Source organism: Chaetodon auriga, chromosome 12 (genome assembly GCF_051107435.1).
Source record: "Chaetodon auriga isolate fChaAug3 chromosome 12, fChaAug3.hap1, whole genome shotgun sequence".
Taxonomy (NCBI): domain Eukaryota; kingdom Metazoa; phylum Chordata; class Actinopteri; order Chaetodontiformes; family Chaetodontidae; genus Chaetodon; species Chaetodon auriga.
In genome coordinates this window covers 17,000,131-17,022,998 of record NC_135085.1, presented here as the reverse complement: position 1 = coordinate 17,022,998, position 22,868 = coordinate 17,000,131, and the positions used below count along the sequence as shown (strand labels likewise).

The following is a 22,868-nucleotide window of genomic DNA, read 5'->3' as shown; positions in this document are numbered from 1 at the left end:
GGCAGCCGACACTGGTGCACATTTATCCTTTTGCCCCAGCCTGTCTCTGTCTGTAGCGCCCCCTACTGTGAGAGGCGTGGGGTAGGGTGCCCAGTGGCCCTTGTTGCCAATGGATGAAGCCAGCATGGATCCTCTCATGGCAACGATGCTGGTCGTTGTAATAATGTTCGGTTTGTTTCCTGCTTCACACCTCCTTTGGGATTTTGCCCGACCTATAATCCAGTACATGAGACGCAGAGGGAGGCATCCCATGCCTGTCCATCCAAGTTCCAGCACTGCTTTGCCCAAACCAGTCCCTTTGTACACTTCACACAGCAGTCTATTGGTTGCCCGAGGGCCATTTCATAATGTGTGTCTATTATCATGATTATCATGATTATTGAAACAACATACCACATATATGAACTCCAAATGCAAAATTAATTCTTTAACAAAACGTGTAGGCTCACAAAACTGCAGATAACACATCTCTCTTATGCGTACACACACACATTATCTGCCTCTGTCTCTGTCACACACACACAAACACACGCACACCAGATCAGCGTTCCCAAGCCCCTTACTGAGCGTTTTTATCCTTGCTAGGCTTCGTCTCAGAGGGGAGTAAGGCCCCTACTGAGATCCTTACCCACTTCCTACTGCGAAGCCTGTTTGGCTCCTTGGCAGCCCTCCTCCATTCACAAACTGCCGACCAGCCTTTCTGCACCGCCTCCCATAACTTTACGTTGATTTGGGCACAAATGACTCAGCAACTTGGATAACATCTCTCAGGTGGTGATGTAGTCCGTATACATTGCCCAGATACTTACCAAAAGCCAATTTGCGCTGCAGAAAAGAGGTTTGTTCTTTGAAAATCTCCAGAGTCCCACTCTTGCTGTCCCCTCTGAGGTCGAAGGTGGAAATAGGTGTTCTGGGGACAGATTTGACACAAATAAAGAAGGGATTTAAAAAAGAGAGAGAGAATGCATGCATGTGTCTGTGTGTGCGCATGTTTGTGCATGTGTGGGAGAAAGTTGTCAAGTGAGTACACAAGCGGTGCCATCAGAATTTGTTTGTGTGTTTGTGTGTGTGTTTGAGGGGGTGTGTGTAATATATACACCCCCTACTGTCCTATTTCTAGTCTTCTGTCCACACATTACAGCTGTCAGTATCTGGTGAGATATGAAGCCGAAAAGGAGAAAGGAGGAAGGAGGAGAGCCCTTCAAATGGATATTACCACTGTGTTTACCCGTGGAGCATGGACAGGTGGACTTAGCACTACCTCAAGGACCCTTAAAGTGTCTTCGGCTCACTACATGGTACGTTGTAAATGTGTATTTTGATCATGTCAACCCAATAAAGTCTGCTTTTTAAAATTTTTGTTAAAAACCTTTATATAAAAAAAAAAGTCAACTGCTGTTGACTGTGAATTGTCCATTCAAAGACTATCCAGTTGATCACTGAGCATTATCTCTGTCTCATATTTCTCAATTGAATTCAAAATGTACATCTTAGAAGACAACGATAACAACTTGTCTACAGAGGTTGTCAGCCTGTGGGCATAATATCCCAGAAAAGGGATTATCTAAGACTGCAGACATGTGAATTGGCTGCAGAAGATTCAGCAGTTATAAAATATGATTCTGACAGCTTTCATTGCACGTGTTTGCCCTGATCTCTGTGTTCACACCTCCACACCTGCACCTGTGCTCTGACTGTGCAAAGAGGCGAATGGGAGGGGGGGGGGTGACTTTAGTTTTTCCCAGCTGTATGGAGGATCACCAAACAGTTTACAGCAACAGTTTACTTCTTGTCTTGTTAAGCCTTGTCTTGTTTTTGGAAAGGTTGTAGTAGAGTTTTGTCATATTTTGCATTGAGAATTTACAGAACAGTGTGGATTTCAAGCCCTTGTTCTCTGCTGATACTGTTAAAACCTAAAAGGAAAGTCACTATACTAGAAAATGTATTCACTACAGTACAATGCAGGGAGAGAAATGCTTTGTTATGCAGATTTGACTTTCCCAACTTGTCAGTACTGCACAAACTTTGACAAATATCTAATTTACTACATACTGGATAGAGACAGACTGTACGTACTGGATGTCATTCTTTATAAGAAAGAGACAGCCATCATGTAAGTGTGCCACAAATGAATGTGAACGCAACCTTTTCAACAGCTGAGGAACTGTCTTATCTTCAGTTTACCGTTGTGTGTTTTTTGATATGTTGAAACGGTTGGATAAAGCCACAGGTTGCAGAATTTCCAGTTATCAAAGAAACGTGAATGTCATTTGTTGAAGTCAAAACACCAAAATGTCAGAGTTTGTGTTTTCACCTGAAGACACCTGAGCCTTTATTAAACCTCAAGTTCACAAACAATGCTTTCCTTTCTGCAAAGATTGTCTCACAGCTGCATGTTTTCTAAAGCTGAAATCACTTGTAGCATTACGTTTTGGCAACATGCTCTTAGACATACTTCTTTCTGTCTTTGAACAAAGTTCTTTGGATTCAAACAATACCTCCCAAAGACAGAGAAGATAAAGAGAGAGGGAAAAAGATGCTGAGAGCTTTGTGACAGGAAATCAGGATTTGAATCATCTCTATGACATTTAGCTGACAGAGTTCAATGTCTGAATCTACAAGAATCAAAACAATTGCTATGCAGTGAACACCTTCCACACATAAAAAAAAGAAAGCAGTTGCTGTGAAAATATGCTGAAAGCGATCTCTCAGGCATTTGGCAGGGCAAAACCACAAATTATGGTTGCAGAGTGAGACAGCATTATGAGCCTTCACTGTGTGGTCCATCACCAACTATAGACCTTTCTCCCCTCCTGCTGTTCTCTCCTGCCCTTCTCCCCTCCTGCTGCCCCCTCTGCTGGGGGTAGCAGGCATAGTTGACCCTGGTTAAAATTCAACTCGCCAAACAATGACGCAGTCAGACTTTCCCTTAATGACCTGGTCGTGGATCAAAAGGAAAGTGGAAATTGCAGAGTTTGAAAACAAACAGCTCTATAGATTTCAGTTTAAACTGGATGACTGACTGCAGGTTTTCACCAGGATGCTCCTTTTTCCACTTCACAAGCATCATCTATAATTTATCATTTTATGCTATATTAGGAGTTTCCATTCTGTTTCACATCAGGACCGCCTGAATTGATCCACACTGGATCTCAGATTCATGTAATCAGATTGAATAGTGCACAAAACTCACCTTTTCAAAACTGTAGAAACCACAGAACAGAACTACAAAACTATCTCTCTGCATGATATATTTGTTGTAATTGGAATTTTCTAGTGTTGTATATAGCACTGCCGCAGGTGGAGCAGAGCAGTACAGAGCTCAGTGTCTTGCTTGAAGAAGAAGAAGAAATGACAGTAAATGACAGTATTGTGTGTTGATATTGGAACAATATGTGCTCAACTAGTTCAATAATATTACACTTTACTCCTTAGAAGCAAAACTTTATTTGAACACCTTACATGTCCAACACACTTTAACACACTATATTGTAGTTGGAGGCAAAACAACTTCAACATCTGTGAGACATCATGAATGACTGACAACAGTGTAGTGCTGTGTATGAATTTGAAATATGTATCTATTAAAAAAGTAAAGATAAGATAAGATAAACTACTAGTTGGACATAAAGTTCAAGATTCTTTTGTAAAACTACTGTTCCCAAGGCTGAACTAACCTTCAAGCTCGACGTGCCTTCGTGAGTTTAGTGCTGTGATAAAAGCTCAATGGGATGTCTGAAGTTAAAAAATAAACCGATCTGAAACGCTTAAAACTGTGCATGTAATCGAATAATTCTCCCCTCGGCCACAGGGGGCGACACCTCTCAGTCTGGTGATCACGGAAGTTATGTTGGACGGAACCTCTGACGTGTCAAAACATCGCCATTTCCTTGAGGAAGGAAACTCCTTAAGAAAACAGGGAACGTGTGCTCTCTCTGTGTAAGAGACGCTTTAAAGGAGATAGTTTATTGCCGTTTTCGCTGAATATAACGTTAGTCGCACATAAAGCCACGCGTTTACGAGTGAAACTGTTAGCATGACCGCAGTTAGTGAGGACGCGGAGTACAACAGTGACTTGGTGCAAAGAGCTATCTTAACTTTGCCGACTAGCTAACTAATCTGATTTGCCCCTAGTATCTCCTTACTTTCTTCTAGAGTCCACAGACTTGTTTTAAGGTTGCATGAAGCAAAATACAGTAAAATGTAAGCATACTATAAAGTAGTTTTCAGTTAACTTTTAAAATCTGAACTGGTCGGACGGCTATTAGCATTGTACCTTAGCAAGCTAACGTTATTTACACAGGCTAACGTTAGTATGGCAGCTCTTAGCTTTGCTCTTTGGCAAGCAAAATGTCCTAAAAGTACTCCAGTGAGCCTCCTCGGTTGTGAACATATAGTCTAAATCGCCAAGAACATCGTCTGTCCAAAGGCAGGATGACTGCGGTTTGTTTCTAAAGGATAGCTGCATTTGTGACCTCAGCACACAAGTGAGGAGTGTTTGCAATTTACAGCGTTATCACACACGACACTTGGGTGATTATAGGCAATGCTGTACTATTGTTTTCGATGCTTATATGTGTTTGATAAGTATAATGTCCCTGTTTAGGTCCCTTTTTGGAAACAAGGCCGTGTTTAACGTGTTACGCATCGGTTGTGTATAAGATATTGATCTCTTTTGCAATCATTCTTGTGACTCCACATTATTCCTGCTAGTTTATAACCAATACAATCAAAACATTTTATCACAGACACTGAACGCAAATGAGGTTTGTGTGGGGAAATGTTACGTGTTGATCTGCTCCTGTTTTATGCGGCCAGCTGTCCAAAACCCAGAGATTCAGTTTAATATCCTGTAAGACAAAAATAAAGAGTCAGTCCTTACAGTTTAGAAGCTGAAACTAGGTTATGTTTTGCATTTTTCTTAATCACTTATCAAAATTGTTGCAGATTTATTTTGTTTCAGTTGATTCATTGACTACTCATTCTTGTCTGTCATCCTAATTTCACTGATCTGATGTTATGTTTCTCCTTTTTTTTTTTTTTTTTTTTTTTTTTTACTTTGCAGAAGTAGGTTCCCCATCAGCAGCAGACATGAGGAATGCATTTGCCAGCATCTTTAAAATGTTCAAGAAGGAAGGACGAGGATCCTCATGTTGGGTCTGGATCCTGCTGGAAAGACGACTGTTTTATACGAGCTCGTACTTTTGAGAGACTGGAGAGTTTGTGACTACAATTCTCACAGTAGGTATAATAATGATGCTTTGCCTGAAACTGTTACATGGCTGTTGTGTGTTTTACCTCATGTAATAATTGTTTTCTTGGAAGCCAGTTTACATGTGTCGTGTGCCCTTACTGCTGTTAAATAAGAACTTTTAAGCTCGTCTACATAGTGATTATTATTGTTTTTTCCCTTTCAGGTTGTAATGTGACATTATGGGATGTTGGTGGTCAAGACAAAATTCGACCACTGTGACATCATTACGTCCAGAACACACAGGGTACGTTCAGTTATGTCAGAAGTGACACCTGTTAGCTTTAAATCAATCACTTTTTCGTGGGATTTTTTTAAAATATTCACTGCTTATGATACAGTACACATCACTCACACACTCATTTGTTCCCCATTTGCTCTTGTTCCGGTGTGCAGAGGCTCATGAAGAGCTCTTGAAGGTGTTGGCAGAGGACGACCTGCGTGATGCTGTGCGAGTATGTGCCAGCAAACAAGTCAGTATGAAAAACTTTGACATATGCAGATGTGTATTGTAAACATTTTGCCTGTTGTATTCACAGGGTTGACTTTTAATGTTTCCTCGATGTCTGTTGTTTTAGGACCTTCCAAACACGATGAATGCAACAGAACCTGTGCCACCACTGGGGATGGCCTCTGTGAAGGACTGGATTGTTTGTCTCATCAGCTCAAGAACCATTAAGAATCACCTCCTATCCACAACTAATCTTCTCACCCCCATCTCTGACCCTGCTCTCTACTCATAAGGTGGTGTAAAAGTGAGATTTTTTTTATCCAGAAAATGTATGGGAAGCTGCCCTCACCTCAGCTGACATTTCCACAAACACACAGGTGAGAGGTGGAGGTGATCTGTTTTTGTAAAGCTGTCGGTTTTTTTCTTTTATTTTGTATAACTGGACATATATTTGGTCATGGGGCAGCTCATTGCACTCACACATTTTTTCTCTATTTCTGGTTGTTGGACAGCCATGTATGCATTGAATAAGAAAAGGGAGGAGAGGGAAAGAATTTACCAGCACATGTTGGCCTCAGCGACCTGATGACTTGTTATGATCACACGTACTGTAGAGAGTGATCCACGAGGGGCTTTAAAGTTTCTATAAACTGAATAAAACACTCCTCTGATTGCAGATACTATGGTTACTTTAACCAGTGACTACATGTACCAGCCCCCCTAATGACCTTTTATTGAACACTGGCATTGAAAAGCTGTACTCTGTACAGACATCACTCTGTCCAGGGTGAAATTCCCATCTGTGAACACTTACCAGCCGTTGTTATACAGTATGTTGGCTTGACTTGAGAAATGCTGCAATGATCTGACATCTGTTTATGGTTGTTTGAAAGGCAGCCTGTTCAGTCAGCTTTAGATTTCTGTATTCCTGAGTCTCAGGTTTATCATGTGCTGCCTTCACAATTAATTTGTTAGCAGAACTGCATGATGTAGTTTGTTTACATCAATGGGCATCATGTCAACTGGTTGTTAACGTCATCAGGCTGCACAGGAACTATTACCCCACTGATCACGTATTCCGGCCTCCCTGCACTGTAACTGATGTGTGCTGCGTTAGGTTGCACACTACAGTGGCCTTCATGTCTTCACTAAAGGCCCTGACAAGTCATGCCCTCTTAAATAAGGAAAATGGTGTTTTAATGGCAGTATAAAATCATTTTCAACTACATGCTAAGTCAGTAGCCAGTTTTCTTCCATCGTGGCACATTGTCCTCGGGGTAAACAGAAGCCAGATAAATGCCTTTTCATCCAAGACGCATGCTGCCTCATATTCAGGTTCTTCTGTAAAAGGTGTTGGTGTTACTTTGCTGCTCTGAAGATGACTGAGGTACATTAAACACTGCTTAATTTAAAATGCCTACTTATTTGATAATTCTGTTAATATCTTAAGTTTGTTTTTTGTGTAAACATATTGAGGAAAAGTCACAAATTAAAGTGACTAGATGAAAAATGTTTCTCCATTCTGTCACTTTTTGCAATAAAATTGCTGAATGCTAAGGTTTGCTGAATTGCTCAAAATAATTTTACTCGCTGATTTGTAGTATTTTGTCATTTTCCACTGAAAATTTGCATCTAAAAGAGTTTGTAGATGTAATTGTACCACTTTCAAATATACTAGTGCTCAGATTATTGGTTAATCAACCAGAACTCAACAAATTTGACATTTTAGCCAGTGAGCGGTCAAGAATGTCCAGTATTGTCTCCAGCGTTCTACTGTAATGTGATTTTAAGAAGGCTTTCAGTTTTATATAATAAAAAATATTTAAAAAAATAAATTACTTTTTGGTCTGTAGGGACAAAAGAAGCAATTGGAAGATGTCACTTGGAGTCTAGGATCTTATAATTTGTTAATCTGGCAGTCTATTGGCAGCGACTAATAAAAAATATTGATTCATCGATAAAATATTAACATTTAACAACAAACTCCAAAACAGGTGTCACACCAACCTGCTGTGGCCGTCACCCTTTGACCCATGGAGAAATGTGATGCCACGAGATGGTGTAAACCATCCAGTGTTTGGGTTAAAGCAGTAATGTGGGGAGCACACCCTGTTCCACATTGTGTAGGGGCGGCAATCTAGGACAGCATTCTTGCAGGTTGATTAGGCTGCTATGGTTAATGCAGCCAAGCCTATAAAACATGGCAGTAGGGTATGGTGGCGGTGGAAGGGGAGGGAGTTCGAGTCCTGGGTCCCTCATAGGGCTGCTTTGTGTGGCTTCCTCTCCTGCTGCTCCATCAGCTTGGTTTGTGTGTGGCGGTCTAACGGTACTCGGTCATATAAAAGGACCAGCCTGGTTTTTTGCACTCTTCTTTATGAATGCCTTGCTCTTTTTTAGTGCACCCCCAGGTGCCAGCCAGCAGAATACCCTCTTTCAGACCAATTCAAGGCAAATGCAAACACTACACTCTATTATAACCAGTCGAGAGCATTCCAATGGTATCGCACCAGTCAGGGAGCTGAACCTAGAACGGTGAGGGATTAAGGAGCGCTGGCATGACTGAGAAAAGAAAAGGGCCGGAGCTGCTGAGTAGTGCAAGAGGCACAGTGGGATGGAGGTGATGTGCAAGGACGAAAGTGGCGTCAAGGAGCATCTGGGGAAGATTTCAAGAAAGACATTAAAAGAAACTCACTTGCTCGAATCTTCCAAATGTAGGTTTAATTTTCCAAGCAATAGCTGCAATGTCCTATATTCAAATTTGAGTATTTTCTGTGTCGCTGATGTTTCATGATACAACCTCAAGCTTCAGATGTTTAATCTCGACTGAAAGATGTATGATACTTCAACACAGAAATGGTTATATAAAGAATATCAGTTCAATCCATTTTAGTTTTTGAGATCTTCCTACTTAAGTTCCCAGGAAAAATGTTAAAGCACACAAGAAATGATGGGATTGGGACACACTGTCTGCTCTCCTTCCCTCACAGTAACAGCCACCAGGGCCAGACAGAGGAATAAGAGATCATTGTACTGTTTTTGTTCTGTTTGTATTGTTTTATCCCGCAAAGTATTTGAACTAATGAGACAAAAACAAAAAAAACACAACCTTTGACAATACAGAAAACATGATATTTGGTGGTTTAATCACATAAAATGTGTTAAAAAAACAAACTAACTTGTCAAACACAACCAAAAGCAACAAAAGACACCAGTGTCCCATGACCGACTGACCGACTTATTGGTGAAGAAGCTAAAACACGAGGCCAAAGCCTGTCAGTCGATCTGTCTCCATCCATGCCCTTTCTCCAGGGCCAGTCGAGCTGCTGTAGGGCGTTCGGCCCGCGTTATGCGTCTTTGAATTGGGGGGTGGGGGGTGGGGAGGACATTAGTCGTCCAAGTCTGTGTCGTGGCGCCGCCTGTGGCTTTGTGTGACACCAGCAGGGGCCGTCTTGTGGCTGACAGGGTTACGGGGGACAGGAGACCCCCCATCAGAGGAGTCTGTGTCATGTCGCTGGGGACGGTGATGGGGGTAGGAGGGCTGTCGCTCGGCCTTTGCTCCCCCCCTTGAATGGCTGTCATGGGGTCTGGCTCCACTCTGACTCTGGTATGATGGATTATGATGATGGTGGTCCTTTCTCTGCCTGAGGAGTGAAAGGAAACAAACAATCCATGATTGGGTCGCGGTGGATCGGGTAGGATGTCGTGAGCCTGGGGGACAAGAAGCTGCCGGATGAGCTTTATACTGACATCCACTGAAACACTGAATGACAGCTCTAACTGAATGTAACAGGCTAGTGTGTGGACACATTTCTGTATATTCAACAGCTTAGATCATGTATTCTTCATATTACGCTTCCTCTCTCACCAGCACAAATTATTGAAGCACACGAATTACATTATTCAGTCTGCCATGCCCACCCTCAGTCCTATACACCTGAATTACAGAGAGTTTCTGTGACGCAAGCACCCCAAATTTAAAATGCTTCAACAGGCAGCCTGCAGGACAGTGCTTTAGTGCCCTCTAGTGCTGACAGAGGAAAGCTTTGTTTTCATTTCAAGTCAACAAGTTCGCAAATACTTAAACTTTAATAGAACAAAATACAGATTCATTCATCAGTGCAACCTTGAGAAGTCTGTATTCGAATTTAGGTTGGAAATAGAGGTATTGTTCCACATATGCGAGAACATGGTTTTCAAGCCAATCTTTGAACGTGTTCTTGTCATAGTGAGCAAACCTCTTTCTGTTGTCATCTGACTCCGAGGAGGACGAGTCTCTTCTTTGCCTTTTCTTCTTTTTTTCCTTCTTCTTTTTCTCCTTTTTGCTCTTTTTCTCTTTCTTTTTCTTTTTGCTCTCGTGCCTACAGAGGAAATAAAGTAGCGACGATGATTATTATTGAAGTAAACGTGAGTAACAGGAAACGACCACTAATATGAAGCATACTCACCGTTGCTCCACATCTCCTTTTTCTTCACTCTGAGATGTCTTTACTGCAGAGGTTTCTGGACGACTGTCTGTTTTGTGGTGCTGTAAAGAAAGCATTTCTTTAATCGTTGCATCGATAGATCCAATTACATAAACTCAGCTCTTAAATCCTGTTCGCTACCTGCAGAAAGGTAGGCCTGTCTTTCCATCCATCAAACTGCTTTGCACTTACAGTCTAAACATCTGCATCTTCAAACATTCAGTGACATTTGTGAGTGAGGAAAAAAAACTTACTGTAAAAACAGGCAAGCCTATTTTAGCTGCCTCCTTCTCCTTTTGGGAGAGCACCATTTTTCTTGACCCTGCACTGTAAATGAAAACACAGTCACATTCGTTTAGATAAAGACTCTCTTACCACCACCCAAATGTCAACAGGAGCATTTTTATGAGAGTAAAAATAAAACATTGTGAAAAGCAGAGACAGATATTGTCATGTCTCCTCCCCATATGCTATTTGCTCTAAAACACACAATACTATCCTCGGGGTAACTCTACAAACATCAGAAAGTAGGACCTTAATGAACTGAAACACTCAAAGGTGGCAGACATTTACATATCTGAAATGCTCTTTTTACCATGAAGAGGATATTCACAATATGAAGACAGATGCTTAGAAATACTTGAAAAAAGAAGCCTGGAACAGCCGTGGTTACTGCAGTTATCTAGAGATCATGAGTTTTTTATTTTGTTATCTTAACAGAGACCATTCTTGTGATAACAGCTTAATTTATCTTGTTATCTCAAGAAAACAAAAGGCCGATTTTTCGAGATCATTTATCACAAGAACACATCGGTTCCAGTCACAGTCACATTTCACGATGAGATGCGAAACACTGATCTAGACAGGCTGTCTGATGCGTACACCACTTTGGGTTAGTGTCTTGGGAGAGCTGTTGTTTTTATACAGTATATGCATTTGCCATTCTCTGCTTCCGTACTCCTTACATTACGTAGATGAAGACACTTTTTTGGGGGGGTTGTATATTCCAAAGTTGGCAATGTTCTCAAGGAAATAAATAAATATGTCACCTGGAGCTTCCCAAGCCTGAGATGCGGTCCACATTTCTCTCTTCACCATCAGCCTCTTCCCGTCTGCAAACATCTGCAAGGTCCTGGTATGAAAATTGGGGAACATTTTTTCATTAAAGCTTTTCAAAGAGGACAAATTCTTTAAAAATGCTCACAAGCTTTTGAGCGAAAAGATAAAACAAAGTGACATGCCTCTTTAGTCAATCCAGTTGGTTGCCTCTTCACATTCTTGTGCCCTCTAGATGGAGAAAGGAAATGAACTGTTTGTACTTCTTGATGCACACTTGTGTTTGTCAACCATTCCTCTTGTAGTAAGTTATACTTACAGGGCAGCCATCAGTGCCTCGTGCTCTGCAGCCTTGACAGCAGCAAGTTCTTCTTCTTTGGACAAGGCCCTTCCGCCTTTTTTATCTTTTGCATACCATGTCAGATCTTTACCTTTTTGCCACCGTCCTACCGGCGCCATCAGAGAGTTCCCTGGAAACAAGACAGAGGAATTGAAAGCGGTTTAGAGAGATGTGTCATACATGTTATTTCTGCTGTGTTATATAGCTCAGCTTTACAATATTTGACAAACGCTGAGATGACTCTTGGAACCAAGGCTGCAACCAACAATTATTTTCACTGTCGATTATTCTGTCAATTATTTTCTCAATTAACTGGTTGGTCTATAAAATTCCAAAATAAATGGTGCAAAATGTTGATCAGTGTTTCCCAAAGCCCAAGACGATGTCCTTAAATGTCTTCTCAGAGTCACCTGCTGATCTCACCACGCTTACAAAAACAAGGCTGCTGATAAGTGGTCAGAGAAAGCCTTTTAATGTACGCATAGCATGTGTTTTACGCGTGTTCGTGAATCTGAAATAACGTGATTTTCTTCTCAAAGTGTGCATTCTGATGTATCCTTCCATGTCACAGCTCTGGTGCTACGTAAGTCTGGATCGGCATGCTGACAGCAGTGTGGGCTCATATCGCGGTGTGGCTACGTGTGCTCGCTCATAAGGAGGGAGCACAAACTGACCTGCTGACTGAAGAGGGGAAAACGGAAACACTACTGAGCTACTACACCAGCCCAGACACTGTGTAATGAGGGACTCTACGACAAAAGGTATGGGGAAGAAGCACGCAGAGTACTGAAGCCGCTTTGTGTGGTTTAACTGTATTTTTAGAAGTCTAGTGGGTGAAAGTTAGCATATAGCTAACATGTTAGCGACTTCTCTGCTTAACGCTGATAGCGGACTCGGCTGCCAATTTCTTAGACTTACCGAGATAATTTTCTCTGTGCTTATCGGCTTTCACGTCATCCCAGTTGAACTGGTCCTGGCCACCTCGGACCCCTCCTGATCTCGAAGAACCAAACATTTTAGACAGTCACAGTGAAGTCCTCAGAGTGTTAGCTCGACCAGCCGACTGTAGCCACATTAGCACGCGAGCAGTGCGATTGGTCAGGCCTTCAGCGTCATTCACTCATCCGGGTAGTTGTGCGGTAAGTTTAACTTCCCTTTGTTGATCCAAAAAACGTGTTTCCTGGACCGGTAGTGTTTACTTTGACAGCCGCAGCTGATCCGGTAACCAATTTTCTACTTACTTAACTACTGAGCGAAAGAGGAATAGTTGGTTTGAACAGCGTTTCACTCAAGTTAGGCTATGCTATATGGCTAACGTCACTCTGAGGCCTAAAAACAAAGCTGTAGTAATAAAGGTGCTTGACAGTGCGTCTGTGTATCCCTCCGCTAAGGAAGAAACTGCAGCAATCAGTCTGTTTCATAAAAGTTATATGCTTAAAATGGCTGCATGTGTATCGCCTAACGTTACTGTCTTCGGTCAATGATTATGAAATTCCACGTTTCCGTGTTTTGCCGCGCGCGTTGCCGACGCTCGCGAACGTAACGTGTTGATGTTTTGGCCCGCAGTGATGACGTAAACAGCACAATTTACGCTAATGGCTTTCACAGCGAAGACACGGAACAGAGGAGGGAGACATTCCCCCGGAGACGGCCCTAAAATCTTGGACTAACGTAACTCCTGATGTTTATGAAATATTTTTCCAGGCTAATGTCAGGTAGGAAGGAGGGTATCTGTCTATTTTCTGTTGTGTTTGAATCGCCTACCACGTTACGCAGCTAATACTGCCATTCATTCCCCTCAGTGTGGTTGGGGTCCGTTTGCTTCTGCGGCGTTGTTGCAGAAGAAGATAGATGGTTGTTGTGTGTGTTCACGTAGCAGGATTAAGTTTAGCTGATGCAACATTACCTGAAGTTAAGTCACGAGCGTGAGTGCGTACTTCTTGCCATCAGTGTGACGGCTGTGCAACAATTTTAATGCCACCAAAAGTGATTAAAAGGCCAAATCCGTGCGTGGCTTGTAGCAGGGAGCCATAATATTGCTATATGAAAATGCTCAGTATTGCCCACAAATGTGCACATGATCATTATGTTTAGACTTGGTTATTTTCCATTATGGATTAAAGCCTGATGCTGAGGTGTTTTAAAGCCCCACTCCTGCATCTTTAACTCAGCTCATACTTTAAAGGTCAGTTAGGTCAGTTACGATTATAAAGTTATTCAAAAATCCTACCCTACAGAATCAATGCACAAAGCAAGTACACACGTTTTCTTCAGGAAATGCTTCTCTAGTTTGCGTTTACCATCCCCAAAACATGAAATCAGCATGCAAATCGCAACATTTGTATTGCTCCTGGTGGTGAGTCAAAGTGCACTTTGCAGTGCCAGAGTTTTAATCTGTTAGATAATTCTGGCACAAGATTGCAAACCCTCATGACCCTCTCTCAGTAGTAATAATAAAACATGGACAGTGCTACTCTGCAGTTTCTGTGTGCTATATTTGGCATGACGGAAGATAAAATGCCTTGGAATGAAGACACCGCAGCTTTAGACTGGATATGCAAAGGCCAGACGTGGTTGAACCTGTGCCCACACAACGCCCAAATCTCCTCTGCTTCAGGGTGAACTCGCCAAACAACATTGCTGTTTTGACACTACATCCCGTGTGTTGTGCTCTCTCGTCTTTTTCGATCAATCAGTAAAGTGAAAGTGAAATTGCCATCACATTTTCCCTGAGGTGACATTCAGATTGCTTTTGTCCAACTGTTGAAAACCCAGTTTACTCCGTACACGACATTAAACGATCAGCGTTCACCATTTTAGTAGTCGCTGATACACCTTCAGTTGTTGATCAACTAATTCATTCATCAGTTTATTGTTTCTGCTCTCAGACTGTATCCGACTGATAGATTTCATATGATTTGAATGTGGCTTTGTGCGAATGTCAATCACATGGGGTTCAGAGCACGTGGTTAAAGTTAAGCACAGTGCAGCTTCCAATAAGCGCCTGATTGTAAACTCACATGTCTCTCATTTCCTGTCAGACGGCTCCATGTCAAGTACAAAGGGTTGATTCTTGTGTAGGTGCTGGATTGTATGTCAGGTTTTGGTTTTAAGAAATACAGATTAGGTCTTGTTAAACATTAGTTCACTTAAAAAACATCAACATATATCTATATGACAACCACAGGCATCTGTCGATCAACAGAAAATCAACAACTATCAGCAACTGAAAGACATAATTTGACCTTTAGGAAACTGTGACTACAAAAAATGAATCTTTTTTTTTTTTTTTTTTTTTTTTGCTAGTCACAACTTAACTAGTTGCAACCCTAAATCGATTATGAAAATTTTGCCGACTTATTTTCAATCAACTGGTTAATTAATGATTGATTGTTTCAGCTCTAGATTCAACTAAAGTGCAGATTATGACATCAATAAAATAATCCTTTATTGATCTCCCAGAAGGGAAATTGGGATATTACAGCAGCACAAGGACATAAAAAGTACAGATTAAAAAAGAGGAAATAAATAATTGATAGTATATAAAATGAGAAAAGAACTAAACAGTAACTATACAAGATCAGTTAAACTTAAGATTAAAGGCAGCAGCAGTAGACACACAGCATCCCACAGTGCGTGCAATATGTCTTAATATCGATCAGTCCTCATATACAACAAGAAATCTCCTCAAACGTGTGGATTAGCTGCTTTTTATGTCACAGATCACTGTTAGTGAAATGTCTTTGGGTTTTCCACCTGGTCTTTTTGTAAATTTGTAAATCCTGTGGTGGAGGTTTAGGGTTTGTGGTGATACCTGTTCCAGGACGGGACTCTAAAAATGGTTCTTCACTGGCTTTAATTAGCCATGTCGTTGTTTACGCGAAGCATTCAAGAGCCCGGGGAGAACGCCTCTTGTCACTTGCACCTGCAGAGACAACCTCGCTGCATCTGGTTTGCGAGAGAAGGCTCTCAATGCTGTGAAAAAACTCTTGGCTAAAAAAAGACCTCTGAGGCTGTAATCTGGTGCACATCATCACGTCATGTGGAATAACTAATTTTCAGACTAATTACCAACCTCTCTGATACCTGATATTGATGTGAGTAATAGGCCTGTAACCACTAATCATGATGATCAGCTTTTCACTTACAGGAGCTCATTAGCACAGTTAGTGTCTGTTGCTAATGGAAGATGCTCATAGTTGTTACTGAAAACCAGCTGACTTTGGGCAAGATATAAAACACACATCCAGCTTTTTGAATGTATCTTGGACAGCTAAATCTACCAGTGTGTAAACATGGCCCTGCCCACTTTTTTCCCTTCCCTCCTGCATTTGCACACCACCCACCAGCACACATCACACTCTCCTTGTCCACTCGCATTTCCTGTCTGCTCGAGCTCTGTGTGCATTGAGGAAAGGTAAGGAGGAACTCTACAGCCGCTTCTTTTAATTTTTACTTAAGAAGCTTACCTAAAAATTTTGGAGATGAAAGAAAGGTTGTGTAGAAGGTATCAAAGTACAGAAAAGCTGAGATGTTGAAGTAGCTATTTGGCTGTATGCTGATCCATGTGTCAGTGTAATTGGATGGCTGCATAATTATTTAATGGGAGTTTAAAGTTGGCATTTACCTGAATAATATGAACCTATATCTGCATTAAAAGCAGTTTTCCCTCTCAGCCTCTCATATTTCTTAGCTGTTCTGCTCTCTCCTTCCATCACAAGCAGAGGAAGTCTCTCCATTAGTGAATAATTGCTCCTCGACAGCACCATGGAAACCTCTTGGCTTGCCCACCAGTTGATTGCCTCTGCTCTTGTGGGAGATGTTTTGGCCTCTTCATTTGTTTCGCCTTTGAGAGCTGCTGGCTTATCACTTTGTCGCGTTTCTCCTAACTAGAGCGAGGCTTGTCTAAACACGATAATCCACCGTAACACTGCCACGTCTTTTTATGACTCATGCCATAGAGTCCAGCCTGTACGCGTCAGTCCTCCAGACTCACTCGCTTGTTTCCTTAACTAATCTCCGCTCTCCACGTCTCCTCAGCTATGGCTGGACCCAGGCCTGTGGTGCTTAGCGGCCCGTCCGGGGCAGGGAAGAGCACTCTGCTGAAGAAGCTCATGAAAGAATATGGCAGCGTCTTTGGCTTCAGCGTCTCCCGTAAGTGTGCCACTCTCAGTGACATAAAACACAAAAGAGCAGCATATGTTAATATTTGAAAAGCTGGACCCAGAGTTTTCCTGCATGTTTTTTATGTACTGCAACTATTTTAATAACAGATTCACCATTTTAGTCCTTGTTCATGCCAAAATGCCAAACCCTTTCTGGTTCTAGCTTCTCATGTGTGAGGATTTGCTTGTTTTCTTTGTCTTAAGTGATAAGAAACTGGGTTTTTTTGTGTTTTGGACTGCTGCATGCAAAAAAACAAGCAGTGATTAGCATCACTTTGGTCTTTTGGCCCAAACAGTTGTACAATTAATCAAACAAATAATGACAGATTAGAGATAAAGTACAGACTGTTTTATCCAACCCTCAGATACAACAAGAAACCCTCGACCTGGAGAAGAGAATGGCAAAGGTACAGCATGTTCCTCCTCTTTCATGACTACTGCAACAGTAAATCACATCTTCTAAGTCTGTAGTTTCCTCAATTTCTATTGTGTGGGTCTTGTTTTTGGGCTCCAGATTACCATTACGTTACACGGGACGTGATGCAGAGAGGGATTGACAACGGCGAGTTCATCGAGAACGCAGAGTTTTCTGGGAACATGTACGGGACGAGTAAAGCTGCTGTGCAAGACGTCCAGGCCAAGAACCTCATCTGCATACTGGACATCGACATGCAAGGTGTGAGGAACATCAAAACGACAGACCTCAATCCCATCTACATCTCGATCCAGCCGCCATCCATGGCTGTCCTGGTAAGCACAGAAGGAAGTTCGTCCCATTGAATGGATTCACACTCAGGTTCCTGTTAACTAGGGAAGAGGTCCTGGATGTGATGTTTAGTTGTCTTTGTGCTCCAGGTTCATGGTCATACAGGTTTTGGACTATTTCTGGATGCCTTCTGCACAATGAATTGACATGTTTTTTGCCTTGTATTGTTTCAGGAAAAACGTTTAAGAGACAGAAAAACGGAGTCAGAGGAGAACCTCCAGAAGCGTTTAAAGGCAGCCGAGGTGGACATGGAGTTCAGTAAGTATTTTTTTTCTTGTTTGTTGGCAAAAATGTAACCACACACACTTTAAAAACCCGACTGAACACAATCACGTCTCCTTCTAGGTAAAGAAGCTGGTGTATTTGATGTCGTAATTGTGAATGATAATTTGGAGGATGCTTATGAGCATCTAAAACAGGCTCTTCTTGAGGTGAGTTGCGAGTGCACAACACAGTCCTCAACGTTAGCATCGTAGCACATTTTAATACCTTTACACGCAGAATGAACATGTTTTTATGGAAACTAGATTCAGTTCAAGTGACACTGACTTTTTTATAGAAGTAAAATGTCATCTTTAACTTACAAATAGAAAGCTCAGTTCAGTTTCCAAAACCCTTCCCCCGAACGACGACCAATCATAGCTTAGCAACTGTAACTGGGCACAGGAGGCCTGACAAGCTTTGGATATCTAAAACAAAAAAAATAGACCAAACGTGTAAGGAATCGATTGAACATTGTGATTATCTGATCTAATGTAAGCCTCAAATGTTAGCATGTCTGGCTAACCAGCATTACTTCTGCGCCGTTAGCATATCGTTAGCTGACGTCATTATTTTGTGAGGTCACAGGCTGTGTTAGAAAAAGCTCCCTCACAACTACATCCACAGCATTTATTGGATCTGGGGAAGTTTACACTCCAGCCAAACTTGTTATCTGAATCCCGTTAGCGTTAGCCAGGCCAGGGTTATGTTGGATTGAAATAGCTCATAGTCTGGCCTTATATTTTCATTATCATACTTTTAATATCGAGGCTAACTAGCTCTACGTGCAATACAAGACCAATGCTACCTCTTTATTTCCATGCCTTATTTTTGGCCAGATATTTTCAAACAGCTTGTGGAGCAAACATTAGCCTAATTAGCTAGTTAGCTAAAGCTCATAAAATCGACTGTTGTAAAAGTCAGAGGCCTGCTTTTATCCACTTCCATCTGAAACCAAGTACCCATAGTTTAAAAATGCACTTTGAATTTTGGGTGTACTCTAATTTTAGCACGTCACAGGTAAGATTATGGTTTCTTTCAAGCAGCTGACTCAAGAACATCTTGGAAAATACAAAGCGATGTCTTGTAATTACCACTTGTGGCCACAGAGGGTGCCGTTCAGCAAATGTTACAACGTCTCGCTTTAAATTTCTTGCTCTGTTGTTGTACATTTGTCTCGATTTCCAGATGGCCTACCCACATTGGCAGCATTATGAAGTATGTGTAATAAATAATATATGTTTTCCCTCTCTAGGAAATCAATATGGTCAAAAAAATCAAGATGTCTTCGTAGGAGACAGCTGCATCCCGACACCTTTGTAGCCCCGTCCAGTCACTCCTCACCAAAACCACAGACCTCCATTCCAGTCTTGAACATTCCCTCAGATGGTGGTCTGTGACCTTCAGATGTCCCACAGGGTATACACAAATATGTAGGTTTTACATGGTGTTTAGTGGTAGATTTTACCATATAACATGTTGTAAGGTGGAACATTTTTTTTACTCACAGGAAGCGCTTTCCATATTGTTATTTTCATTTTTATGAAGAAGATACTCCAATGATGCTTACTTGATATGCACCTGGTTGGTGTGCAGGATGTTCTGTTGGACAGGGTTTAGTGAACACAGATATACGGCTTGCGGCTTTGACCTCTCCCCAGTCTGGACTAACACGAACTGGGAGTGACATAACTCATTCATGTGGATGAAACCAGTTCTTCAAGGGTGTGAAGAAGCATTTCTGGAAATGTTGGTTTGAGGAAGTTATTGTTAGGAATCATACGGTGTTGGTAAAACAGATTTGCAGACAGTGAAATGTACTGGGGACAGACACAGTGAGAGTTTGATGTCAGCACACTTGCACACATTTAGTTCAGGAGGGAAACCTCATCTGAACACTTCAGCACTACAAAAGATTTCTGGAAAACATGGCGGCTAGGAGTACATGCAGCTCAGCTGATAAATGCTTTTTCTTTGATGGGTTTTTGTAAATTGCTGCAGATGTGCTAACTCAATTAGTTTGGTTTGCTGGATAACTTAATACTGTTGTGCTCTAGTAGGGTTAAATCTCACGATAGAGGTAAAAAACTTCACTTTGAACAATTTTTTTTGTATCTTTGGGGGGGATTGTAAAAGAACAATTTAACTGTTTATTTTACAGTTGTAAATTTGTAATACTTTTATATTGTGTATCATTTTGCAGCGTCACCTGTACAGTAAAATGACATTTAGTGGACTGTTTTGATTCCTGACTCAAGGAGAGGTTTTTAACTTTGAAGGAAAATTCAATGGCATATTTAACTTTTTATGTATTGCTTAAAATCAAGCACACAGATCTCTTTTACTTGAAAACAGAGAATATTGATGACCCATTTGTTATTTGGCATGTTCTTTTTCCACAACAATCCAAAATTTTCCACTTTGATTAAGTTACACCATACTCACTGAGATGCATGCAGTCATTCTACACTTAACCAGCTCTTTTAGTAATGTGATTACATTCTGTAATGTTGTGAAAAAATGTATTTCTTAAACCCATTAAACATCCAGCAGTAAGACTATGTTATCTGCTAAAACTTAAATAAATATGTTATGATACTGGAAGAAGAATCATTCGTATTTGTGCTGAAAGAATCATGCCGTAGTTGTTATTTGCAGTAGATTTATTTGATTGAGATTTAACACCGAGTATTCAAACGTGTTTCAAAAACTACACATGTACAGTACAAGCAGTTACAATCTGTTAGTGCTTTAATATTAATACATAACATGATCCTTGTAACTGACTAGAAGACCTTGAAAAACAACACAAACACCACACATCTTTAAGGGGACGGATACTGTATCCTAGTCATTTTTTAAATTGCAGTGAAAAGGTAGTAAATTTTATGAGCTCAAGTAACAGTAAAACGTTTGCTCGCAATCAAATACAACAGCACAGACCTGGTTACTCTGGATAAACACGTCTGCTTTTGAAAAGCAAATACATGCAGTCACTCGTCTAAATATCTAACGCACATGAATATCCCCGTGATATCAAATTCAAAGGTAATTGCACTGCATTAACAGACACATAATGTCCAAAAGGCTGACATTCAATTAATGGTTTCACAAAAAATAAAGGACGTAAATGCAGTCAAATACAGAAATCTGATGTGAACCAGGTTGTGTGACTGCTCATCAATAAATCATTCACAAACACCCAGAGTAATAGAGAAGTTGTGTTTGATTTTGCTTAAACTGACTATAATCAGACTGCATCTTTGATTACACTTAAACAACAGCCTGTGGACCACAGCGGTCACTAAATTGTGCTGTTAATTTTACATAATCAGGGTTCCATATTTAAATGAACTTTCACTGAAGTAGAAACATTTTGTCATGACCTCATTAACAGTCACAAACTCCAACATTTGCTGCTCCAGAAATCCAAGGCACTGCAACAGTGCAAAAGGTACAAAAGTAAACCTGAAAAAATACACCTACCTCAATATACTATTATTACTATTAATTTATGCGTGTAGTACAAGTGTCCACTGAGGACAATGCTTGGGTTGGTTAATAACTGTGGGTCATGGTTAACGATTTTGTAAAGGTATGTGTAAATGAAATATGATGTTTTCACAAAAGCTAACTCAATAGACAATGAAATTGTTCATCAGTAAAAACCTTCATGTTTTGGTTTCTGTCCACTGTGTGTCATAAAAACAGGCGTCAGAGCAGTTTGGGGCTGACTTTTAGTGACATAGTTATGATTACATTTTGCCAAGTCCAAAGAGACCATCTGACTCCAACCACTTGTCAAGAAAAAGACTCAGAGGATGAGCCTGTTTTCTGATGGGCAGCTTCAAAATGGAATGGTTTGTCAAATGCAGTAGATATGCGTTACGTTAGGATAAGTCTCATTCGTCATTTAAGTTGAAATGTCCCCATTTAAGACTGAGAGGGTTTGTGGTACCAAATTAAAATACTACTGGTTCTGGTGAAGGTTATCGCTGATTTGAAGAGTGACTGGGTTGCCCACCGACGTGTAGCCATAGGTCTGAGTTGACACTTTGGTTTTAAAGCTCTGCTGCCCGCCCTCGACTCTCTGCACCTCCGAGCAGTATGAAGGCTTCACTTCCAGCTGTGCGTGGCTCACTTGGATGGGGACGTGTCTTTCCGTCCTGGCCTGGGCTCCGCTGGCTTGGGGGACAGCAGGTGAGAAAAGGCTGCTGGAGAGATGTTCTCTGAAGCGACTGAAGAAGCCGCTCCTCTGCCTCGGGACCACGACCGGCCGCCCCACATTGAGGAGCACCGGCTGTCCCACTGCGGATCCGCCGATCTCCCTCTGGAGCACAGAGATCTCACAGGGCTTTTCCGTGGCGCTGTTGTGGGTGTTGGACGAGCCGTAGGTCTCTCCTTCTTCTGGGACATAATCCTCCAAGTCTTCGAGGGTTAGGACGCGGCCTCCTCGCATCAGAGGCTCCTGATGTCTGAACGAGTTGTGATCATCATCTTCATCATCTGGTTCAAAGATGACAGTTTGTTGATCATCCAGGTCCTCGCTGTCCTCGCCAGCTGCAGTCAGGACAGACGAGAGCTCATGTGGCTCTTCGGTGATTCCAGAGACAGAATCGGAGGTGACAGGAGCCTCCTCTTCTTCCCAGGAGAGCGGCTGGCTGCTGACGTCTCCCTGCAGCTGGGCCTGCTCCACCACCTTGTTGTTGGAATTGTTAGCGTTCGGGTTTTCTGGTGGAGACCTTTTGGCTCTGGAGGGAGTGGCTGCACGATCAGACCCTGCTGGTGAGACGCCTCTCCTCCTGGACAGCCTGGGCGATTTATTCACCTTGTACTCGATGACCTCCTCCACCTCCACCCACCTGGGTTTGCTCTCCATGGACCTGGCTTCAGCACCCTCTGGTTCAGTAACATACAGGGTCGGGACGGTCGTCTTTCTGGGAGTGGGCATCCTCCTAAGCCTGGCTGTAGGGGGCTCCGGGGTGGACGTCTCTGAGCGGTGGGCTCCGATAATAGTCAAGCCAGGGGACCTGTGCCTCCTCATGCGTGGGTTTTTCACCACAGTGGTTATGGTCTCCTCACTGGCATTAAAAGAGAGAAGCGACACAGACATTG

At 41.8% G+C, this 22,868-nt stretch overlaps 3 protein-coding genes and 1 long non-coding RNA gene across 9 annotated transcripts in view; 2 read left to right on the top strand and 2 right to left on the bottom strand.

Moving 5' to 3' along the window:
• The first annotated feature begins 755 nt into the window (after nt 1–755).
• Nucleotides 756–7,259, top strand: LOC143328863 (uncharacterized). 4 transcript variants are annotated; one of them, XR_013077855.1, is made up of 5 exons: nt 756–1,298; nt 5,066–5,241; nt 5,418–5,498; nt 5,648–5,724; nt 5,830–7,259. It is a non-coding gene; the product is annotated as an uncharacterized LOC143328863 (long non-coding RNA). The 4 variants fall into 4 exon arrangements; XR_013077853.1 differs by lacking the exon at nt 756–1,298 and adding an exon at nt 3,882–4,487; XR_013077856.1 differs by lacking the exon at nt 756–1,298 and adding an exon at nt 3,896–4,203.
• A 1,139-nt stretch (nt 7,260–8,398) lies between these two features.
• Nucleotides 8,399–13,108, bottom strand: c12h1orf35 (chromosome 12 C1orf35 homolog). The gene is made up of 8 exons (XM_076744275.1): nt 12,480–13,108; nt 11,541–11,691; nt 11,407–11,452; nt 11,215–11,297; nt 10,420–10,492; nt 10,148–10,227; nt 9,938–10,060; nt 8,399–9,343 (listed from the first exon to the last, which is right to left on the bottom strand). The coding sequence occupies exons 1-8, from the start codon at nt 12,574–12,576 to the stop codon at nt 9,088–9,090; spliced, it is 909 nt and encodes a 302-aa protein (XP_076600390.1). The 5' UTR covers nt 12,577–13,108; the 3' UTR covers nt 8,399–9,087.
• On the top strand, nt 12,001–20,363 carry guk1a (guanylate kinase 1a). Of its 3 annotated transcripts, none has more exons than XM_076744277.1 (7): nt 12,001–12,322; nt 16,602–16,715; nt 17,092–17,133; nt 17,241–17,476; nt 17,666–17,750; nt 17,838–17,923; nt 19,009–20,363. In XM_076744277.1, the coding sequence occupies exons 1-7, from the start codon at nt 12,301–12,303 to the stop codon at nt 19,045–19,047; spliced, it is 624 nt and encodes a 207-aa protein (XP_076600392.1). In that variant the 5' UTR covers nt 12,001–12,300; the 3' UTR covers nt 19,048–20,363. The 3 variants fall into 3 exon arrangements, with proteins under 3 accessions (XP_076600392.1, XP_076600391.1, XP_076600393.1); XM_076744276.1 differs by lacking the exon at nt 12,001–12,322 and adding an exon at nt 13,101–13,276; XM_076744278.1 differs by lacking the exon at nt 12,001–12,322 and adding an exon at nt 14,869–15,978.
• Nucleotides 20,364–20,403: 40 nt separating this feature from the next.
• Nucleotides 20,404–22,868, bottom strand: part of obscnb (obscurin, cytoskeletal calmodulin and titin-interacting RhoGEF b) — a 53,985-nt gene continuing 51,520 nt past the window's right edge. Inside the window, exon 82 of the mRNA XM_076744274.1 lies at nt 20,404–22,834. Within this exon, the coding sequence (XP_076600389.1) occupies nt 21,724–22,834 (1,111 nt within the window). The 3' untranslated portion in view covers nt 20,404–21,723. The remainder of the gene's footprint in view (nt 22,835–22,868) is intronic.

Bases quoted from the DNA above. Each gene is read 5' to 3' on its own strand.
- guk1a (XM_076744276.1), top strand. From the start codon at position 13,243: ATGTTTATGAAATATTTTTCCAGGCTAATGTCAG. The intron at 13,277-16,601 runs GTAGGAAGGAGG...ACGTCTCCTCAG, and splicing joins TTTTTCCAGGCTAATGTCAG to CTATGGCTGGACCCAGGCCT. The intron at 17,924-19,008 runs GTGAGTTGCGAG...TTCCCTCTCTAG, and splicing joins TAAAACAGGCTCTTCTTGAG to GAAATCAATATGGTCAAAAA.
- c12h1orf35 (XM_076744275.1), bottom strand. From the start codon at position 12,576: ATGTTTGGTTCTTCGAGATCAGGAGGGGTCCGAGGTGGCCAGGACCAG. The intron at 11,453-11,540 runs GTAAGTATAACT...TTCTCCATCTAG, and splicing joins GAGGCACTGATGGCTGCCCT to AGGGCACAAGAATGTGAAGA. The intron at 10,061-10,147 runs GTGAGTATGCTT...TTTCCTCTGTAG, and splicing joins AAAGGAGATGTGGAGCAACG to GCACGAGAGCAAAAAGAAAA.